Source organism: Nerophis ophidion, linkage group LG26, assembly GCF_033978795.1.
Source record: "Nerophis ophidion isolate RoL-2023_Sa linkage group LG26, RoL_Noph_v1.0, whole genome shotgun sequence".
Lineage (NCBI taxonomy): Eukaryota > Metazoa > Chordata > Actinopteri > Syngnathiformes > Syngnathidae > Nerophis > Nerophis ophidion.
The window spans coordinates 34,974,619-34,994,778 of NC_084636.1; the positions used below are offsets into that span (position 1 = coordinate 34,974,619).

General features: G+C 46.3%; 1 protein-coding gene across 1 annotated transcript in view; it reads right to left on the minus strand.

Annotated features, from left to right (window-relative positions):
- The window catches only part of ddr2a (discoidin domain receptor tyrosine kinase 2a), a 54,253-nt gene extending 38,535 nt beyond the window's left edge, over positions 1–15,718 (minus strand). The window contains 3 exon segments of the mRNA XM_061888833.1: positions 2,447–2,549; positions 9,331–9,431; positions 15,444–15,718. Coding sequence (XP_061744817.1) covers positions 2,447–2,549; positions 9,331–9,403 — 176 coding nt within the window. The 5' untranslated portion in view covers positions 9,404–9,431; positions 15,444–15,718.
- Positions 15,719–20,160: the final 4,442 nt, after the last annotated feature.

Here is a 20,160-nt window from a genome sequence, read left to right on the forward strand (position 1 = left end):
ACCTTCATTCTAGCCCTGATTTAGCCATTCCTTTACCACTTTTGAGGTGTGTTTGGGGTCATTGGCCTGCCTCCAAATTCTTCATGACAAGCTAAAATCATCAGCCCATAGGTGGGGTCTTGGGCGCAGTTGGGTGTTCCAACAGGATAATGACCCTAAACACACCTTGAAAGTGGTAAAGGAATGGCTAAATCAGGACTAGAATGAAGGTTTTAGACTGGCCTATATACAGGTGCTGTTCATATTATTAGAATATCATGAAAAAGTTGATTTATTTCAGTAATTATATTCAGAATGTGAAACTTACGTATTATATCAATTCATTACACACATAGTGATATATTTGAAATGTTTATTTCTTTAAATTTTGATGATTAGTACTGACAATTACTGAAAATCACAAATTCAATATCTCGGAAAATTAGAATATTAGTTCAATCAATCAATGTTTATTTATATAGCCCCAAATCACAAATGTCTCAAAGGACTGCACAAATCATTACGACTACATGGAAGAACCCACAAAAGGGCAAGGAAAACTCACACCCAGTGGGCAGGGAGAATTCACATCCAGTGGGACGCCAGTGACAATGCTGACTATGAGAAACCTTGGAGAGGACCTCAGATGTGGGCAACCCCCCCCCTCTAGGGGACCGAAAGCAATGGATGTCGAGCGGGTCTAACATGATATTGTGAAAGTTCAATCCATAGTGGCTCCAAGACAGCAGCGAGAGTCCCGTCCACAGGAAACCATCTCAAGCGGATCAGCAGCGTAGAGATGTCCCCAACCGATACAGGCGAGCAGCCCATCCTGGGTCCCGACGAGCGGTCCATCCTGGGTCTCGACTCTGGACAGTCAGTACTTCATCCATGGTCATCGGACCGGACCCCCTCCACAAGGGAGGGGGGGACTTTGGAGAAAGAAAAGAAGCGGCAGATCAACTGGTCTAAAAAGGAGGTCTATTTAAAGGCTAGAGTATACAGATGAGTTTTAAGGTGAGACTTAAATGCTTCTACGACTAGTTACGACTAGTACCAAAAAATATTTTTTAGAAAGTATGAACATGGAAAGTTTCAGCATGTACGGCAATCAATACTTAGTTGCAGCTCCTTTTGCCTGAATTGCTGCAGCAATACGGCGTGGCATAAAGTCGACCAGTCTGTTGCACCCTCAGGTGTTATGAGAGCCCAGCTTGCTTTAATAGTGGCCTTCAGCTCTTCAGCATTGTTGGCTCTGGCATCTGGCATCTTCCGCTTCACAATACCTCATAGCTTTTCTACGGGGTTAAGGTCAGGTGAGTTTGCAGGCCAATCAAGAACAGGGATACCATGGTCCTTAAACCAGGTACTGGTAGATTTGGCACTGTGTGCATGTGCCAAGTCATGTTGGAAAATGAAATCTTCACCTCCATAAAATTGGTCAGCATAAAGTGTTCTAAAACTTCCTGGTAGACTGCTGCATTGACCCTAGACCTCAGGAAACACAGTGGACCAACACCAGCAGATGACATGGCACCCCATGGAAATTTGACTCTGGGACCTTGATTTCCAAAGGAGATACAAAATGTACTTTCATCTGAAAGCATAACTTTGGACCACTCAGCAGCAGTCCAGTCCTTTTTGTCTTGAGCCCAGGCGAGACACTTTTGACGTTGTCTCTTATTCAAGAGTGGCTTTATACAAGGAATGCGACATATCTTGCATAGGTCGGTGCGTGGTGGTTCTTGAAGCACTGACTCCAGCTGCAGTCCACCCTTTGTGGATCTCCCCCACATTTTTGAATCGGTTTTGTTTGACAATCCTCTCCAGGGCGCGGTTATCCCTCTGGCTTGTACACTTTTTTCTACCACATCTTTGTCTTCCCTTGGCCTTTCTATTAATGTGCTTGGACACAGAGCTCTGGGAACCTCCAACCTCTTTGGCAATGACCTTTTGTGTCTTGCCCTCCTTCTTTAAAGTATCAATGGTCATCTTCTGGACAGTTGTCAAGTCAGCAGTCTTCCCCATGATTGTGTGTCATACAGAATCAAAACGAGAGACCATTTAAAGGCTTTTCCAGGTGTTTTGAGTTAGTTAGCTAATTAGAGTGTGGCGCCAGGTGTCTTTAATATCTGACCTTTTCACCATATTTTAATTTTCTGAGATGTTGAATTTAGGGTTTTCATTGGTTGTCAGCTGTAATCATCTCCTTTTTGGCAAAAAACACTTGAAATGTATCAGTCTGTTTGGAATGAATGTATACATTCTACAAGTTTGACTTTCTAAATGGAATTAATGAAATAGATACACTTTTTCATGATATTCTAATAATATAACCAGCACCTATATATATATATATATATATATATATATATATATATATATATATATATATATATATATATATATATATATACACACACACACACACACACAGGCATACAGGTGAGGATGAGACGATACCAACCTGCCGTATCGAGCAGCAGTGGTTTCGGACCACTGACTGGAGGCAGAGATGTCCTCATCTTCAATTTGTCCTGAAGACATTCCCAGAGGATAACGACACGCACCTGCAGGAGAAAGATGGAGGAACAGTCATGTGACCCACAGAAGGATGGAGGAACAGTCATGTGACCCACAGAAGGATGGAGGAACAGTCATGTGACCCACAGAAGGATGGAGGAACAGTCATGTGACCCACAGAAGGATGGAGGAACAGTCATGTGACCCACATAAGGATGGAGGAACAGTCATGTGACCCACAGAAGGACGGAGGAGCAGTCATGTGACCCACAGAAAAACGGAGGAGCAGTCATGTGACCAAAAGAAGGAGAGAGGAGCAGTCATGTGACTGACAGACGGATGGAGGAGCAGTCATGTGACCGACAAGACGGAGGAGCAGTCATGTGACCAAAAAAATGTCGGAGGAGCAGTCATGTGACCGACAGAAAGATGGAGGAGCAGTCATGTGAAGGATGAAGGAGCTGTCATGTCACCCACCAAAAGATGGAGGTGCAGTCATGTGACCCACGAAAGGACGGAGGAGCAGTCATGTGACCCACAAAAGGACGGAGGAGCAGTCATGAGACCCACAGGATGGAGGAGCAGTCATGCGACCCACAGAAGGATGGAGGTGCAGTCATGCGACCCACAGAAGGATGGAGGAGCAGTCATGCGACCCACAGAAGGATGGAGGTGCAGTCATGCGACCCACAGAAGGATGGAGGAGCAGTCATGCGACCCACAGAAGGATGGAGGAGCAGTCATGCGACCCACAGAAGGATGGAGGAGCAGTCATGCGACCCACAGAAGGATGGAGGAGCAGTCATGCGACCCACAGAAGGATGGAGGAGCAGTCATGCGACCCACAGAAGGATGGAGGAGCAGTCATGCGACCCACAGAAGGATGGAGGAGCAGTCATGCGACCCACAGAAGGATGGAGGAGCAGTCATGCGACCCACAGAAGGATGGAGGTGCAGTCATGCGACCCACAGAAGGATGGAGGAGCAGTCATGCGACCCACAGAAGGATGGAGGAGCAGTCATGCGACCCACAGAAGGATGGAGGAGCAGTCATGCGACCCACAGAAGGATGGAGGAGCAGTCATGCGACCCACAGAAGGATGGAGGAGCAGTCATGCGACCCACAGAAGGATGGAGGAGCAGTCATGCGACCCACAGAAGGATGGAGGAGCAGTCATGCGACCCACAGAAGGATGGAGGAGCAGTCATGCGACCCACAGAAGGATGGAGGAGCAGTCATGCGACCCACAGAAGGATGGAGGAGCAGTCATGCGACCCACAGAAGGATGGAGGAGCAGTCATGCGACCCGCAGAAGGACGGAGGAGCAGTCATGCGACCCGCAGAAGGACGGAGGAGCTGTCATGCGACCCGCAGAAGGACGGAGGAGCTGTCATGCGACCCGCAGAAGGACGGAGGAGCTGTCATGCGACCCGCAGAAGGACGGAGGAGCTGTCATGCGACCCGCAGAAGGACGGAGGAGCTGTCATGCGACCCGCAGAAGGACGGAGGAGCTGTCATGCGACCCGCAGAAGGACGGAGGAGCTGTCATGCGACCCGCAGAAGGACGGAGGAGCAGTCATGCGACCCGCAGAAGGACGGAGGAGCAGTCATGCGACCCGCAGAAGGACGGAGGAGCAGTCATGTGACCCGCAGAAAAACGGAGGAGCAGTCATGTGACCCACAGAAGGAGAGAGGAGCAGTCATGTGACCAAAAGAAGGAGAGAGGAGCAGTCATGTGACCGACAAGACAGAGGAGCAGTCATGTGACCAAAAAAAGGTCGGAGGAACAGTCACGTGACTGACAGACGGACAGAGCAGCAGTCATGTGACCGACTACACGGAGGAGCAGTCATGTGACCGACGGAGGGACGAAGGAGCGGTCACGTGACCGACAGGACGGAGGAGCAGTCATGTGACCAAAAGAAGGACGGAGGAGCAGTCATGTGACCGACGGAGGGACGAAGGAGCGGTCACGTGACCGACAGGACGGAGGAGCAGTCATGTGACCAAAAGAAGGACGGAGGAGCAGTCATGTGACCGACGGAGGGACGAAGAAGCAGTCACGTGACCGACAGGACGGAGGAGCAGTCATGTGACCAAAAGGACAGAGGAGCAGTCATGTGACCGACAGGACGGAGGAGCAGTAATGTGACTGAAAGAAGGACGGACGAGCAGTCATGTGACCGACAGAAGGATGAAGGAGCAGTCATGTGACCGACAGAAGGATGGAGGAGCAGTCATGTGACCCACAAAAGGACGGAGGAGCAGTCATGTGACCGACAGAAGGATGGAGGAGCAGTCATGTGACCGGCAGAAAGATGGAGGAGCAGTCATGTGACCGACAGAAGGATGGAGGAGCAGTCATGTGAAGGATGAAGGAGCTGTCATGTGACCCACCAAAAGATGGAGGAGCAGTCATGTGACCCACAGAAGGATGGAGGAGCAGTCATGTGAAGGATGAAGGAGCTGTCATGTGACCCACCAAAAGATGGAGGAGCAGTCATGTGAAGGATGAAGGAGCTGTCATGTGACCCACCAAAAGATGGAGGAGCAGTCATGTGACCCACAAAAGGACGGAGGAGCAGTTATGCGACCCACAGAAGGATGGAGGAGCAGTCATGTGACCGTCAGAAGGATGGAGGAGCAGTCATGTGACCCACAGAAGGATGGAGGAGCAGTCATGTGACCCACAAAAGGACGGAGGAGCAGTTATGCGACCCACAGAAGGATGGAAGAGCAGTCATGTGACCGACATGTGGTCCATGAAGTGGAAGTGTCCATAATGCAGACTGTGGGATTTGACTATTCAAAAGTTCTGAACAAAGTGCTCTTTGAGCAGAAGAACTTTCCCCTGAGTGTTGACTTGCAGGCTTTGCAGTGGTGCACCTGACAGGATGTGACCCCCGGGTAACCCGAGGTGCAGTGAAAGAGTCCGTGTGACATCAGCTCACAACATTTGCAGGAAGTGGAAGAAGGATCGAGCTTCTTTCAGAAGATCAGCACAGCTCAGAGTTCTCTTCCTGTGTGCTCAATATCCAAATATTTTCTTCACGGTCAGAACACTAAAAGCTGTGAAGGTTTCGAGACGTGACCTCTGACCAGATGAACACAGCCCAGCACTCCTAAAAGTGAAACTACTTTATGACTTTACCATCAGCATCAGAGCAGACCAACTCGTTTTCCAGTTTTAACCGATGTTTTTGATTCCTGCGACACATCAGAGGTGTCAATCTCAAGCAGCATCCTGCTAGCTGCTGAGAGCAAAGCAGCAGTAGCGAACCGGCGAGACACCTCAAGGCCTAACGAGAAGCCACTGGGCCCCGCTAGAAGCCACCAGGTCAGGCAAGATACTTCCCGTCCCCGTGGTACGCAACAAGGCCTGAAAAGACGCCACCTGCCAGGCGAGACGCCGACAGGCCCTATGAGACGCCACCAGCTCTGTGAGACACCTCCAGGCCTAGCAGTAAGCCACTGGGCCCCACTAGAAGCCACCAGGCCAGGCAAGACACTTGCTGTCCTCGTGATACGCAACAAGGCCTTTTAGAGACCCCACCGGCCAGGCCAGACACCGATAAGCCCTGTGAGACACCCCCAGCACTGTGAGACACCTCCAAGTCTAGCAAGAAGCCACTGGGCCCCTCTAGAAGCCACCAGGCCAGGCAAGACAGTTCACGACCATGCGATAGCCCACCAGGCCTGAAGAGACGCCACCTGCCAGGCGAGACACCCACAGGGCCTCTGAGACGCCACTAGGCGCTATGAGACATCACCAGGCCCTATGAGACATCACCAGACCCTATGAGACACCACCAGCTCTGCGAGACAACTCCAGGCCTAGCAGTAAGCCACTGGGCCCCACTAGAAGCCACCAGGACAGGCAAGACACTTCCTGTCCTCGTGATACGCACCAAGGCCTGAGGAGAGCCAACCTGCCAGGCGAGACACTGATAAGCCCTATGAGACATCACCAACTCTGCGAGACACCTCCAGGCCTCCGGAGAATCCAGTGGGCCCCACTAGAAGCCACCAGGCTAGGCAAGACACTTTCTGTTCCTGTGATACGTAACAAGGCCTGAAGAGACCCCAGCTGCCAGGCGAGACACCAACAGGCCCTATGACAGGCCACCAGCCCTGCGAGACACCTCCGGGCCTAGGGAGAAGCCACTGGGCCACGCTAGAAGCCAACAGGCCAGGCAAGACACTTCCTGTTCCTGTGATACACAACAAGACCTGAAGCGACGCCACCTGCCAGGAGAGACACAGACAATCCCCATGAGAAGTCACCAGCTCTGCTAGACACCTCCAGGCCTAGCAAGAAGCCACTGGGCCCCGCGAGAAGCCACAAGGTGAGGCAAGACACTTCCCATCCCCGTGGTACGCAACAAGGCCTGAAGAGACGCCACCTGCCAAGCGAGACACCGTCAGGCCCTATGAGACGCCACCAGCTCTGTGAGACACCTCCCGGCCTAGCAGGAAGCCACTGGGCCCCACTAGAAGCCACCAGGCCAGGCAAAACACTTCCTGTCCTCATGATACGCAACAAGGCCTTAGGAGACCCAGCCTACCAGGCGAGACACCGACAGGGCCTACGAGATTCCACCAGGCCCAGCTTGACTCCTCAGGCCGGTGACAACCTCGATGGCAGCTGGCATCTACCAAAGCAGCGACAACCTCACTGCCAACACCACGGGCCCAAAGAAGGCGCTGACGGCCGAGGGATGCCATGACATCCGAAAGACGTCGGAATTCTGGAAAGCTGAGATGTCCACTGCTAGGCGATCCTGCAGCTGGTGGAGGAGGTGCCAGGCAGCAACATTAGCATACAATCCTGCAGCTGGTGGAGGAGGTGCCAAGCAGCAACATTAGCATGCAATCCTGCAGCTGGTGGAGGAGGTGACAAGCAGCAACATTAGCATGCAATCCTGCAGCTGGTGGAGGAGGTGCCAGGCAGCAACATTAGCGTACGATCCTGCACCTGGTGGAGGAGGTGCCAAGCAGCAACATTAGCGTACAATCCGGCAGCTGGTGGAGAAGGTGCCAGGCAGCAACATTAGAGTATGATCCTGCAGCTGGTGGAGAAGGTGCCAGGCAGCAATATTAGCGTACAATCCTGCAGCTGGTGGAGAAGGTGCCAGGCAGCAACATTAGCGTACGATCCTGCAGTTGGTTGAGGAGGTGCCAGGCAGCAACATTAGCATACGATCCTGCAGTTGGTGGAGGAAGTGCCAGGCAGCAACATTAGCATACGATCCTGCAGCTGGTGGAGAAGGTGCCAGGCAGCAACATTAGCGTACGATCCTGCAGCTGGTGGAGAAGGTGCCAGGCAGCAACATTAGCGTACGATCCTGCAGTTGGTGGAGAAGGTGCCAGGCAGCAACATTAGCGTACGATCCTGCAGTTGGTGGAGGAGGTGCCAGGCAGCAACATTAGCATACGATCCTGCAGTTGGTGGAGGAGGTGCCAGGCAGCAACATTAGCATACGATCCTGCAGTTGGTGGAGAAGGTGCCAGGCAGCAACATTAGCGTACGATCCTGCAGTTGGTGGAGGAGGTGCCAGGCAGCAACATTAGCGTACGATCCTGCAGTTGGTGGAGAAGGTGCCAGGCAGCAACATTAGCGTACGATCCTGCAGTTGGTGGAGGAGGTGTCCGGCAGCAACATTTGCGTACAATCCTACAGCTGGTGAAGGAGGTGCCAAACAGCAACATTAGCGTACGATCCTGCAGCTGGTGGAAAAGGTGCCAGAGAGCAACATTAGCGTACGATTTGCAGCTAGTTGAGGAGGTGCCAAGCGGCAACATTAGCGTACGATCCTGCAGTTGGTGGAGGAGGTGTCCGGCAGCAACATTTGCGTACGATCCTGCAGCTGGTGGAGGAGGTGCCAAGCAGCAACATTTGCGTACGACCCTGCAGTTGGTGGAGGAGGTGCCAGGCAGCAACATTAGCGTACGATCTTGCAGCTAGTTGAGGAGGTGCCAAGCGGCAACATTAGCGTACGATCCTGCAGCTGGTGGAGGAGGTGCCAGGCAGCAACATTAGCGTACGATCCTGCAGTTGGTGGAGGAGGTGCCAGGCAGCAACATTTGCGTACGATCCTGCAGCTGGTGGAGGAGGTGCCAAGCAGCAACATTTGCGTACGACCCTGCAGTTGGTGGAGGAGGTGCCAGGCAGCAACATTAGCGTACGATCTTGCAGCTAGTTGAGGAGGTGCCAAGCGGCAACATTAGCGTACGATCCTGCAGTTGGTGGAGGAGGTGCCAGGCAGCAACATTTGCGTACGATCCTGCAGCTGGTGGAGGAGGTGCCAAGCAGCAACATTTGCGTACGACCCTGCAGTTGGTGGAGGAGGTGCCAGGCAGCAACATTAGCGTACGATCTTGCAGCTAGTTGAGGAGGTGCCAAGCGGCAACATTAGCGTACGATCCTGCAGCTGGTGGAGGAGGTGCCAGGCAGCAACATTAGAGTACGATCCTGCAGCTGGTGGAGGAGGTGCCCGGCAGCAACATTAGAGTACGATCCTGCAGCTGGTGGAGGAGGTGCCAGGCAGCAACATTAGAGTACGATCCTGCAGCTGGTGGAGGAGGTGCCCGGCAGCAACATTAGAGTACGATCCTGCAGCTGGTGGAGGAGGTGCCAGGCAGCAACATTAGTATACAATCCTGCAGCTGGTGAAGGAGGTGCCAAGCGGCAACATTAGCGTACGATCCTGCAGCTGGTGGAGGAGGTGCCAAGCGGCAACTTACACTTATTCACTAACTGTGGTACAAAAAAGGTGTACTATAATGTATTGTAGTACCATGTGAAGTAGTACATGAAGTAGACGTACCAGGGTCGACTTGTGATGTGACTTCTCCAAACAAGATCACCAGACCCAGCAGCCAGAACCACGTGCACTTCATGACCGACACGTGCACACTGGACGCTGAGCTGGAAAAGAAAGATGGCCGCTTAGGATGGACAATGTAGTACATGGACAACTTAGTACGTGGACAACTTAGGATGGATGATGTAGTACATGGACAGCTTAGGATGGACAATGTAGTACGTGGACAACTTAAGTTGGACGACATAGCACATGGACAACTTAGTATGTGGACAGCTTAGGATGAACGACGTAGTACATGGACAACTTAGAATGGACGATGTAGTACATGGACAACTTAAGATGGACCATGTAGTACATGGACAACTTAGGATGGACCATGTAGTACGTGGACAACTTAGGATGGACCACGTAGTACGTGGACAACTTAGGATGGACGACGTAGTACGTGGACAACTTAGGATAGACCATGTTGTACATGGACAACTTAGGATGGACGACATAGTACAAGGACAACTTAGGATGGTCGATGTAGTACGTGGAAAACTTAGGATAGACCATGTAGTACATGGACAACTTAGGATGGACCATGTAGTACATGGACAACTTAGGATGGACGGCGTAGTACATGGACAACTTAAAATGGACCATGTAGTACGTGGACAACTTAGGATGGACCACGTAGTACGTGGACAACTTAGGATGGACCACGTAGTACGTGGACAACTTAGGATGGACCATGTAGTACGTGGACAACTTAGGATGGATGACATAGTACATGGACAACTTAGGATGGACGACATAGTACAAGGACAACTTAGGATGGTCGATGTAGTACATGGACAACTTAAAATGGACCACGTAGTACGTGGACAACTTAGGATGGACCATGTAGTACATGGACAACTTAGGATGGACGACATAGTACAAGGACAACTTAGGATGGTCGATGTAGTACCTGGAAAACCTAGTACATGGACAACTTAGGATGGACAATGTAGCACATGGACAATGTAATACATGGACAACTTAGGATGACCGATGTAGTACTTGGACAACTTAAGTTGGACGACGTAGCACATGGACAACTTAGTATGTGGGCACCTTAGGATGGACGACGTAGCACATGGACAACTTAGGATGGACAATGTAGCACATGGACAATGTAATACATGGACAACTTAGGATGGACGACGTAGTACTTGGACAACTTAAGTTGGACGACGTAGCACATGGACAATGTAATACATGGACAACTTAGGATGGACGACGTAGTACTTGGACAACTTAAGTTGGACGACGTAGCACATGGACAACTTAGTATGTGGGCACCTTAGGATGGACGACGTAGCACATGGACAACTTAGTATGTAGACAGCGTAGGATGGACGACCTAGTGCATGGACAACTTAGGATGGATGACGTAGTACTTGGACACCTTAGGATGGACGACGTAGCACATGGACAACTTAGTATGTAGACAGCGTAGGATGGACGACCTAGTGCATGGACAACTTAGGATGGATGACGTAGTACTTGGACAACTTAAAATGGACAACGTAGTACATGGACAACTTAGGATGGACAACTTAGGATGAACAATGTAGTACATGGACAACTTAGGATGGACGTTGTAGTACATGGACAACTTAGGATGGACGATGCAGTACGTGGACAACTCAGGATGGACAATGTAGTACGTGGACAACTTAGGATGGACGACATAGTACATTGACGACTTAGTATGTGGACAACTTTGGATGGAAGACGTAGTGCATGGACAACTTAGGATGGACGACGTAGCACATGGAGAACTTAATATGTGGAGAACTTAGGATGGACAACGTAGTGCATGGACAACTTAGTATGTGGACAGCTTAGGATGGACGACGTAGCACATGGACAACTTAGTATGTGGACAACCTAGGATGGACGACGTAGTGCATGTACAATTTAGGATGAGCGACGTAGTACATGGACAACTAAGGATGGACGACTTAGTACATGGACAGCTTAGGATGGACCATGTAGTACATGGACAACTTAGGGTGGACCATGTAGTACATGGACAACTGAGGATGGACAACGTAGTACAAGGACAACTTAGAATGGTCGTTGTATTACGTGGAAAATTTAGGATGGACGACATAGTATGTTGACAACTTAGGATTGACGATGTAGTACAAGGACAACTTAGAATGGACGATGTAGTACATGAAAACTTAGGATGGACAACGTAATACATGGACAACTTAGGATGGACGATGTAGTACAAGAACAACTTAGAATGGATGATGTAGTACATGGACAACTTAGAATGGACAATGTTGTACATGGACAACTTAGGATGGATGATGTAATACGTGGAAAACTTAGGATGGACGACATAGTACATGGACAAAATAGGATTGACGATGTAGTCCAAGGACAACTTAGGATGGACGATGTAGTAAGAGGACAACTTAGAACGGATGACATACTACAAGGACAAATTAGGATGGACGATGTAGTGCATGGACAACTTAGGATGGAGGATGTAGTATGTGGAAAACTTAGGATATACGACATAGTACATGGACAACTTAGGATCGGCGATGTAGTACATGGACAACTTAGGATGGACGATGTAGTATGTGGACAACTTAGGATAGACGACGTAGTACATGGACAAGCTAGGATGGACGATGTAGTACATGGACAACTTAGGATGGAGGATGTAGTATGTGGAAAACTTAGGATATACGACATAGTACATGGACAATTTAGGATGGACGATGTAGTACATGGACAACTTAGGATGGACGATGTAGTATGTGGAAAACTTAGGATGGACGATGTAGTATGTGGACAACTTAGGATAGACGACGTAGTACATGGACAACCTAGGATGGACGATGTAGTACATGGACAACATAGTACGTGGAAAACTTAGGATGGACGATGTAGTACGTGGAAAACTTAGGATGGATGATGTAGTATGTGGACAACTTAGGATAGACAACATAGAACATGGACAATCTAGGATGGACAATGTAGACATGGACAACTTAGTACGTGGAAATTTATGATGGACGATGTAGTTTGTGGAAAACCTAGGATGGACGATGTAGTACGTGGACAACTTGGGATAGACGACGTAGTACATGGACAATTTAGGATGGACGATGTAGTACATGGACAACTTAGGATGGACGATGTAGTATGTGGACAACTTAGGATAGACGACGTAGTACATGGACAAGCTAGGATGGACGATGTAGTACATGGACAACTTAGTACGTGAAAAACTTAGGATGGACGATGTAGTTCGTGGAAAACCTAGGATGGACGATGTAGTACGTGGACAACCTAGGATGGACGATGTAGTACATGGACAACATAGTACGTGGAAAACTTAGGATGGACGATGTAGTATGTGGACAACTTAGGATAGACGACGTAGTACATGGACAACCTAGGATGGACGATGTAGTACATGGACAACATAGTACGTGGAAAACTTAGGATGGACGATGTAGTACGTGGAAAACTTAGGATGGATGATGTAGTATGTGGACAACTTAGGATAGACAACATAGAACATGGACAATCTAGGATGGACAATGTAGACATGGACAACTTAGTACGTGGAAAACTTAGGATGGACCATGTAGTTCGTGGAAAACTTAGGATGGACAATGTAGTACGTGGACAACTTAGAATAGCCGACGTAGTACATGGACAACTGAGGATGGACGATGTAGTACATGGACAACCTGGGATGGACGATATAGTACAAGGACAACTTAGGATGGACAACGTAGAACATGGATAACTTAGGATGGAAAACGTATTACATGGACAACTTAGGATGGACAAATTAGTACACGGACAACTTAGGATGAACAACGTAGTACATGGACAACTTAATATGAATGACATAGTACATGGACAACTTAGGATGGACAATGTAGTACATGGAGAACTTAGGACGGACGATGTAGTACACGGACAACTGGATGGACGGAGTAGTACACGGACAACTTAGGACGGACGACGTACTACAAGGACAACTTAGGATGGACGATGTAACACATGGACAACTTATGATGGACAACATGGTAAATGGATTACTTAAGGTAGGCGTAGTACATGGACAACTTAGGATGGATGGAGTAGTACATGAAAACTTGGGAATGGACGATGTAGTACATGGACAACTTAGGATGGATGATGTAGTACGTGGACAACTTAGGATGGACAACGTAGACGTAAATCCATCTTAGTACCACAACAAAACCACAAATTACTTCTTATGTGTGTATCTGGTATTTACTAATAAAGATTGTAAATCCATCCTAGTACTACAGGAAAAACCACAAGGAACTTTTTACGTATTTATCCAGTATTTACTTCTAAAGAATGCAAATACTACAGGAAAAACACAAAATACCTATTTCATGTGTATCTAGTATTTACTACAATATCATGTAAAGCCATACTAGTACTACAGGAAAAACACAAAGTACTTATTTACATGTGTATCTAGTATTTAATACTAAATAATGCAAATCCATCCTAGTACAACAATAACAACACAAAGTACTTCCTATGTGGGTATCTAGTATTTACTACTAAAGAATGTAAATCCATCCTAGTACTACAGGAAAAACACAAAGTACTTTTTACATATGTATCTAGTATTTACTACTAAAGAATGTAAATCCATCCTAGTACTACAGGAAAAACACAAAGTACTTATTTACATGTGTATCTAGTATTTACTACTAAATAATGCAAATCCATCCTAGTACAACAATGATAACACAAAATACTTCCTACGTGGTATCTAGTATTTACTACTAAAGAATGTAAATCCATCCTAGTACTACAGGAAAAACACAAAATACTTTATACATATGTATCTAGTATTTACTACTAAATAATGTAAATCTATCCTAGTACTACAGGAAAAACACAAAGTACTTATTTACATATATATCTAGTATTTACTACTAAATAATGCAAATCCATCCTAGTACAACAATAACAACACAAAGTACTTCCTATGTGGGTATGTAGTATTTACTACTAAAGAATGTAAATCCATACTAGTACTACAGGAAAAATACAAAGTACTTATTTACATGTGTATCTAGTATTTACTACTAAATAATGCAAATCCATCCTAGTACAACAATAACAACACAAAGTACTTCCTATGTGGGTATGTAGTATTTACTACTAAAGAATGTAAATCCATCCTAGTACTACAGGAAAAACACAAAGTACTTTTTTACATGTGTATCTAGTATTTACTACTAAATAATGCAAATCCATCCTAGTACAACAATAACAACACAAAATACTTCCTACGTGGGTATCTAGTATTTACTACTAAAGAATGTAAATCCATACTAGTACTACAGGAAAAACACAAAATACTTTATACATATGTATCTAGTATTTACTACTAAATAATGTAAATCTATCCTAGTACTACAAGAAAAACACAAAGTACTTTATACATGTGTATATAGTATTTACTACAAAATAATGCAAATCCATCCTAGTACAACAATAACAACACAAAGTACTTCCTACGTGGGTATCTAGTATTTACTACTAAAGAATGTAAATCCATACTAGTACTACAGGAAAAATACAAAGTACTTATTTACATGTGTATCTAGTATTTACTACTAAATAATGCAAATCCATCCTAGTACAACAATGACAACACAAAATACTTCCTACGTGGGTATCTAGTATTTACTACTAAAGAATGTAAATCCATCCTAGTACTACAGGAAAAACACAAAGTACTTTTTACATATGTATCTAGTATTTACTACTAAATAATGTAAATCTATCCTAGTACTACAAGAAAAACACAAAGTACTTCTTATGTGTGTATCTAGTATTTACTGCTAAGGAATGTAAATCCATCTTAGTACTCCAGGAAAAAGACAAAGTACTTTATACATATGTATCTAGTATTTACTACAGGATAATATAAATCCATCCTAGTACTACATGAAAAACATAAAGTACTTCTTACGTGTGTATCTAGTACTTACTACAGGATAATGTCAATCCAGTCTAGCACTACAGAAAAAACACAAAGTACTTCTTACGGTGGTTCTTGCGGCTGCTGGACTGGAATCTTGGAAGAGTGGTAAGTACTTGCTGATGTAGTACTAGCGAGTAAAGTACTGCAAAGGTGAAAGAAGTACTCTTTTGACGTCCAAGTCGGTGTGCTGAAGAGGAAAAAATCCGCCAGAGAAGAAAGTCTTTGACATTGTGAGATTGTTGGAAGTCAGCCAGAGTGCAGAATTCCACATCAGGTTTCAATTTAGAGAAAATCCAAGAGACGCTTTGAAAAGACTCTTTCTTTGCACCTCAACCTAACTTTGCACCTCAACCTAACTTTGCACCTCAACCAAACTTTACACCTCAACCTAACTTTGCACCTCAACCTAACTTTGCACCTCAACCAACCCGTTGTGCCTCAACTTGACCTTTGCACCTCAACCTAACTTTGCACCTCAACCAACCCGTTGTGCCTCAACTTGACCTTTGCACCTCAACCTAAAATGCACCTCAACGTAACTTTGCACCTAAATCTAACTTTGCACCGCAACCTAACTTTGCACCTCATCATAACTTTGCACCTCACTTTGCACCTCAATCTAAATGTTCACCTCAACCTAACTTTGCACCTCAACCTAACTTTGCACCTCAACCTAACGTTGCACCTCAACCTAACCTTTGCACCTCAACCTAACCTTTGCACCTCAACCTAACCTTTGCACCTCAACCTAACCTTTGCACCTCAACATCACTTTGCACCTCAACATCACTTTGCACTTCAAGCTAACTTTGCCCCTCAACCTAACTTGGCACCTCAACCCAACGTTTGCACCTCAACCTAATTTTGCACCTAACGTTGCACCTCAACCTAACTTTGCACCTCAACCTAACCTTTTCACCTCAACATCACTTTGCACCTCAACCTAATTTTGCACCTAACCTTTGCACCTCAACCTAACCTTTGCACCTCAACCTAATTTTGCACCTAACGTTGCACCTCAACCTAACTTTGCACTTCAACCTAACCTTTTCACCTCAACATCAATTTGCACCTCAACCTAACCTTTGCACCTCAACCTAACTTTGCACCTCAACATCACTGTGCACTTCAAGCTAACTTTGCACCTCAACCTAACCTTTGCACCTCAACCTAACCTTTGCACCTCAACCTAACCTTTGCACCTCAACATCACTTTGCACTTCAAGCTAACGTTGCACCTCAACCTAACCTTTGCACCTCAACATCACTTTGCACTTCAAGCTAACTTTGCCCCTCAACCTAACTTGGCACCTCAACCCAACCTTTGCACTTCAACCTGACCTTTGCACCTCAACCTAACTTTGCACCTAACGTTGCACCTCAACCTAACGTTGCACCTCAACCTAACTTTGCACCTCAACCTAACTTGGCACCTCAACCCAACGTTTGCACTTCAACCTGACCTTTGCACCTCAACCTAATTTTGCACCTAACGTTGCACCTCAACCTAACTTTGCACCTCAACCTAACTTTGCACCGCAACCTAACTTTGCACCTCATCATAACTTTGCACCTAACTTTGCACCTCAATCTAAATTTTCACCTCAACATAACTTTGCACCTAAATCTAACTTTGCACCTCAACATCACTTTGCACCTCAAGCTAACTCAGCACCTCAACATCACTTTGCACTTCAAGCTAACTTTGCCCCTCAACCTAACTTTGCACCTCAACCTAACTTTGCACCGCAACCTAACTTTGCACCTCATCATAACTTTGCACCTAACTTTGCACCTCAATCTAAATTTTCACCTCAACATAACTTTGCACCTAAATCTAACTTTGCACCTCAACATCACTTTGCACCTCAAGCTAACTCAGCACCTCAACATCACTTTGCACTTCAAGCTAACTTTGCCCCTCAACCTAACTTTGCACCTCAACCCAACGTGTGCACTTCAACCTGACCTTTGCACCTCAAGCTAACTTTGCACCTCAACATCACTGTGCACTTCAAGCTAACTTTGCCCCTCAACCTAACGTTGCACCTCAACCTAACCTTTGCACCTCAACATCACTTTGCACTTCAAACTAACCTTTGCACCTCAACCTAACCTTTGCACCTCAACCTAATTTTGCACCTAACGTTGCACCTCAACCTAACTTTGTACCTCAACCTAACTTTGCACCTCAACCTAACTTTGCACCTCAACCTAACTTTGCACCTCAACCTAACCTTTTCACCTCAACATCACTTTGCACTTCAAGCTAACTTTGCCCCTCAACCTAACTTGGCACCTCAACCCAACGTTTGCACTTCAACCTGACCTTTGCACCTCAACCTAATTTTGCACCTAACGTTGCACCTCAACCTAACTTTGCACCTCAACCTAACCTTTTCACCTCAACATCACTTTGCACCTCAACCTAACCTTTGCACCTCAACCTAACCTTTGCACCTCAACCTAACTTTGCACCTCAACATCACTGTCCACTTCAAGCTAACTTTGCCCCTCAACCTAACGTTGCACCTCAACCTAACCTTTGCACTTCAACATCACTTTGCACTTCAAGCTAACGTTGCACCTCAACCTAACCTTTGCACCTCAACCTAACTTTGCACATCAACATCACTTTGCACTTCAAGCTAACTTTGCCCCTAACTTGGCACCTCAACCCAACCTTTGCACTTCAACCTGACCTTTGCACCTCAACCTAACTTTGCACCTAACGTTGCACCTCAACCTAACTTTGCACCTCAACCTAACTTTGCACCTCAACCTACCCTTTGCACCTCAACCTAACTTTGCACCTCAACCTACCCTTTGCACCTCAACCTAATTTTGCACCTAACTTTGTACCGCAATCGAACTTTGCACCTCAACCTAACGTTGCACCTCAGCCTAACTTTGCACCTAACTTTGCACCTAAATCTAACCTTGGACCTAATTTTGCACCTCATCCTAACGTTGCACCTCAACCTAACCTTTGCACCTCAACCTAAATTTGCACATAACTTTGCACCTCAATCCAACTTTGCACCTCAACGTAACTTTACACCTAACTTTGCACCTCAATCTTACTTTGCACCTCAACATAAATAAATAAATAAAATGATAAATGGGTTGTACTTGTATAGCGCTTTTCTACCTTCAAGGTACTCAAAGCGCTTTGACACTACTTCCACATTCACACACACATTCACACACACATTCACACACTGATGGAGGGAGCTGCCATGCAAGGCACTAACCAGCACCCATCAGGAGCAAGGGTGAAGTGTCTTGCTCAGGACACAACGGACGTGACGAGGTTGGTACTAGGTGGGATTTGAACCAGGGACCCTCGGGTTGCGCACGGCCACTCTGCAACTGCGCCACGCCATCCCACTTTGCACCTGAATCTAACTTTTCACCTAACTTTGCACCTCAACATAACTTTGCACCTCAACTTAACCTTTGCACCTCAACATAACTTTGCACCTCAACATAACCTTTGCACCTCAACCTAACTTTGCACTTCAACATAACTTTGCACCTCAGCCTAACTTTGCACATAATTTTGCACCTCAATTTAACTTTGCACCTCAAGCTAACCTTTGCACCTCAAACTAACTTTGCACCTAACTTTGCACCTCAATCTAACTTTGCACGTCAGCATAACTTTGCACCTCAACCTAACCTTTGCACCTCAACGTGACTTTGCACACAACTTCGCACCTCAATCTAACATTGCACCTCAACGTAACTTTGCACCTAACTTTGCACCTCAATCTAACTTTGCACCTCAACCTAACCTTTGCACCTCAACGTGACTTTGCACACAACTTCGCACCTCAATCTAACATTGCACCTCAACGTAACTTTGCACCTAACTTTGCACCTCAATGTTACTTTGCACCTCAACATAAATGTGCACCTAAATCTAACTTTGCACCTCAACATCACTTTGCACCTAAAGCTAACTTTACACCTAACTTTGCACCTCAACCTAACCTTTGCAGCTCAACATAACTTTGCACCTCAACCAAACCTTTGCACCTCAACTTAACTTTGCACCTCCACCTAACCTTTGCACCTCAGCCTAACTTTGCACATAACTTTGCACCTCAATCTAACTTCGCACCTCAACATAACTTTGCACCTAAATCTAACTTTGCACCTCAACCTAACCTTTGCACCTCAACCTAACTTTGCAACTAACTTTGCACGTCAACATAACTTTGCACCTCAACTTAAACTTTTTACTTCAACCTAACTTTGCACCTCAAACTAACTTTGCACTTCAACATAACTTTGCACCTACATCTAACTTTGCACCTCAACCGAACTTTGCACATCAACCTAAGATTGCACCTCAACCTATTTTTGCACCTCACCCTAACTTGCTCCTCTACCTAACGTTGCACCTCAACCGAACCTTTGCACCTCCACCTAACCTTTGCACCTCAGCCTAACTTTGCACATAACTTTGCACCTCAATCTAACTTCGCACCTCAACATAACTTTGCACCTAAATCTAACTTTGCACCTCAACCTAACCTTTGCACCTCAACCTAACTTTGCAACTAACTTTGCACGTCAACATAACTTTGCACCTCAACTTAAACTTTTTACTTCAACCTAACTTTGCACCTCAAACTAACTTTGCACTTCAACATAACTTTGCACCTACATCTAACTTTGCACCTCAACCGAACTTTGCACATCAACCTAAGATTGCACCTCAACCTATTTTTGCACCTCACCCTAACTTGCTCCTCTACCTAACGTTGCACCTC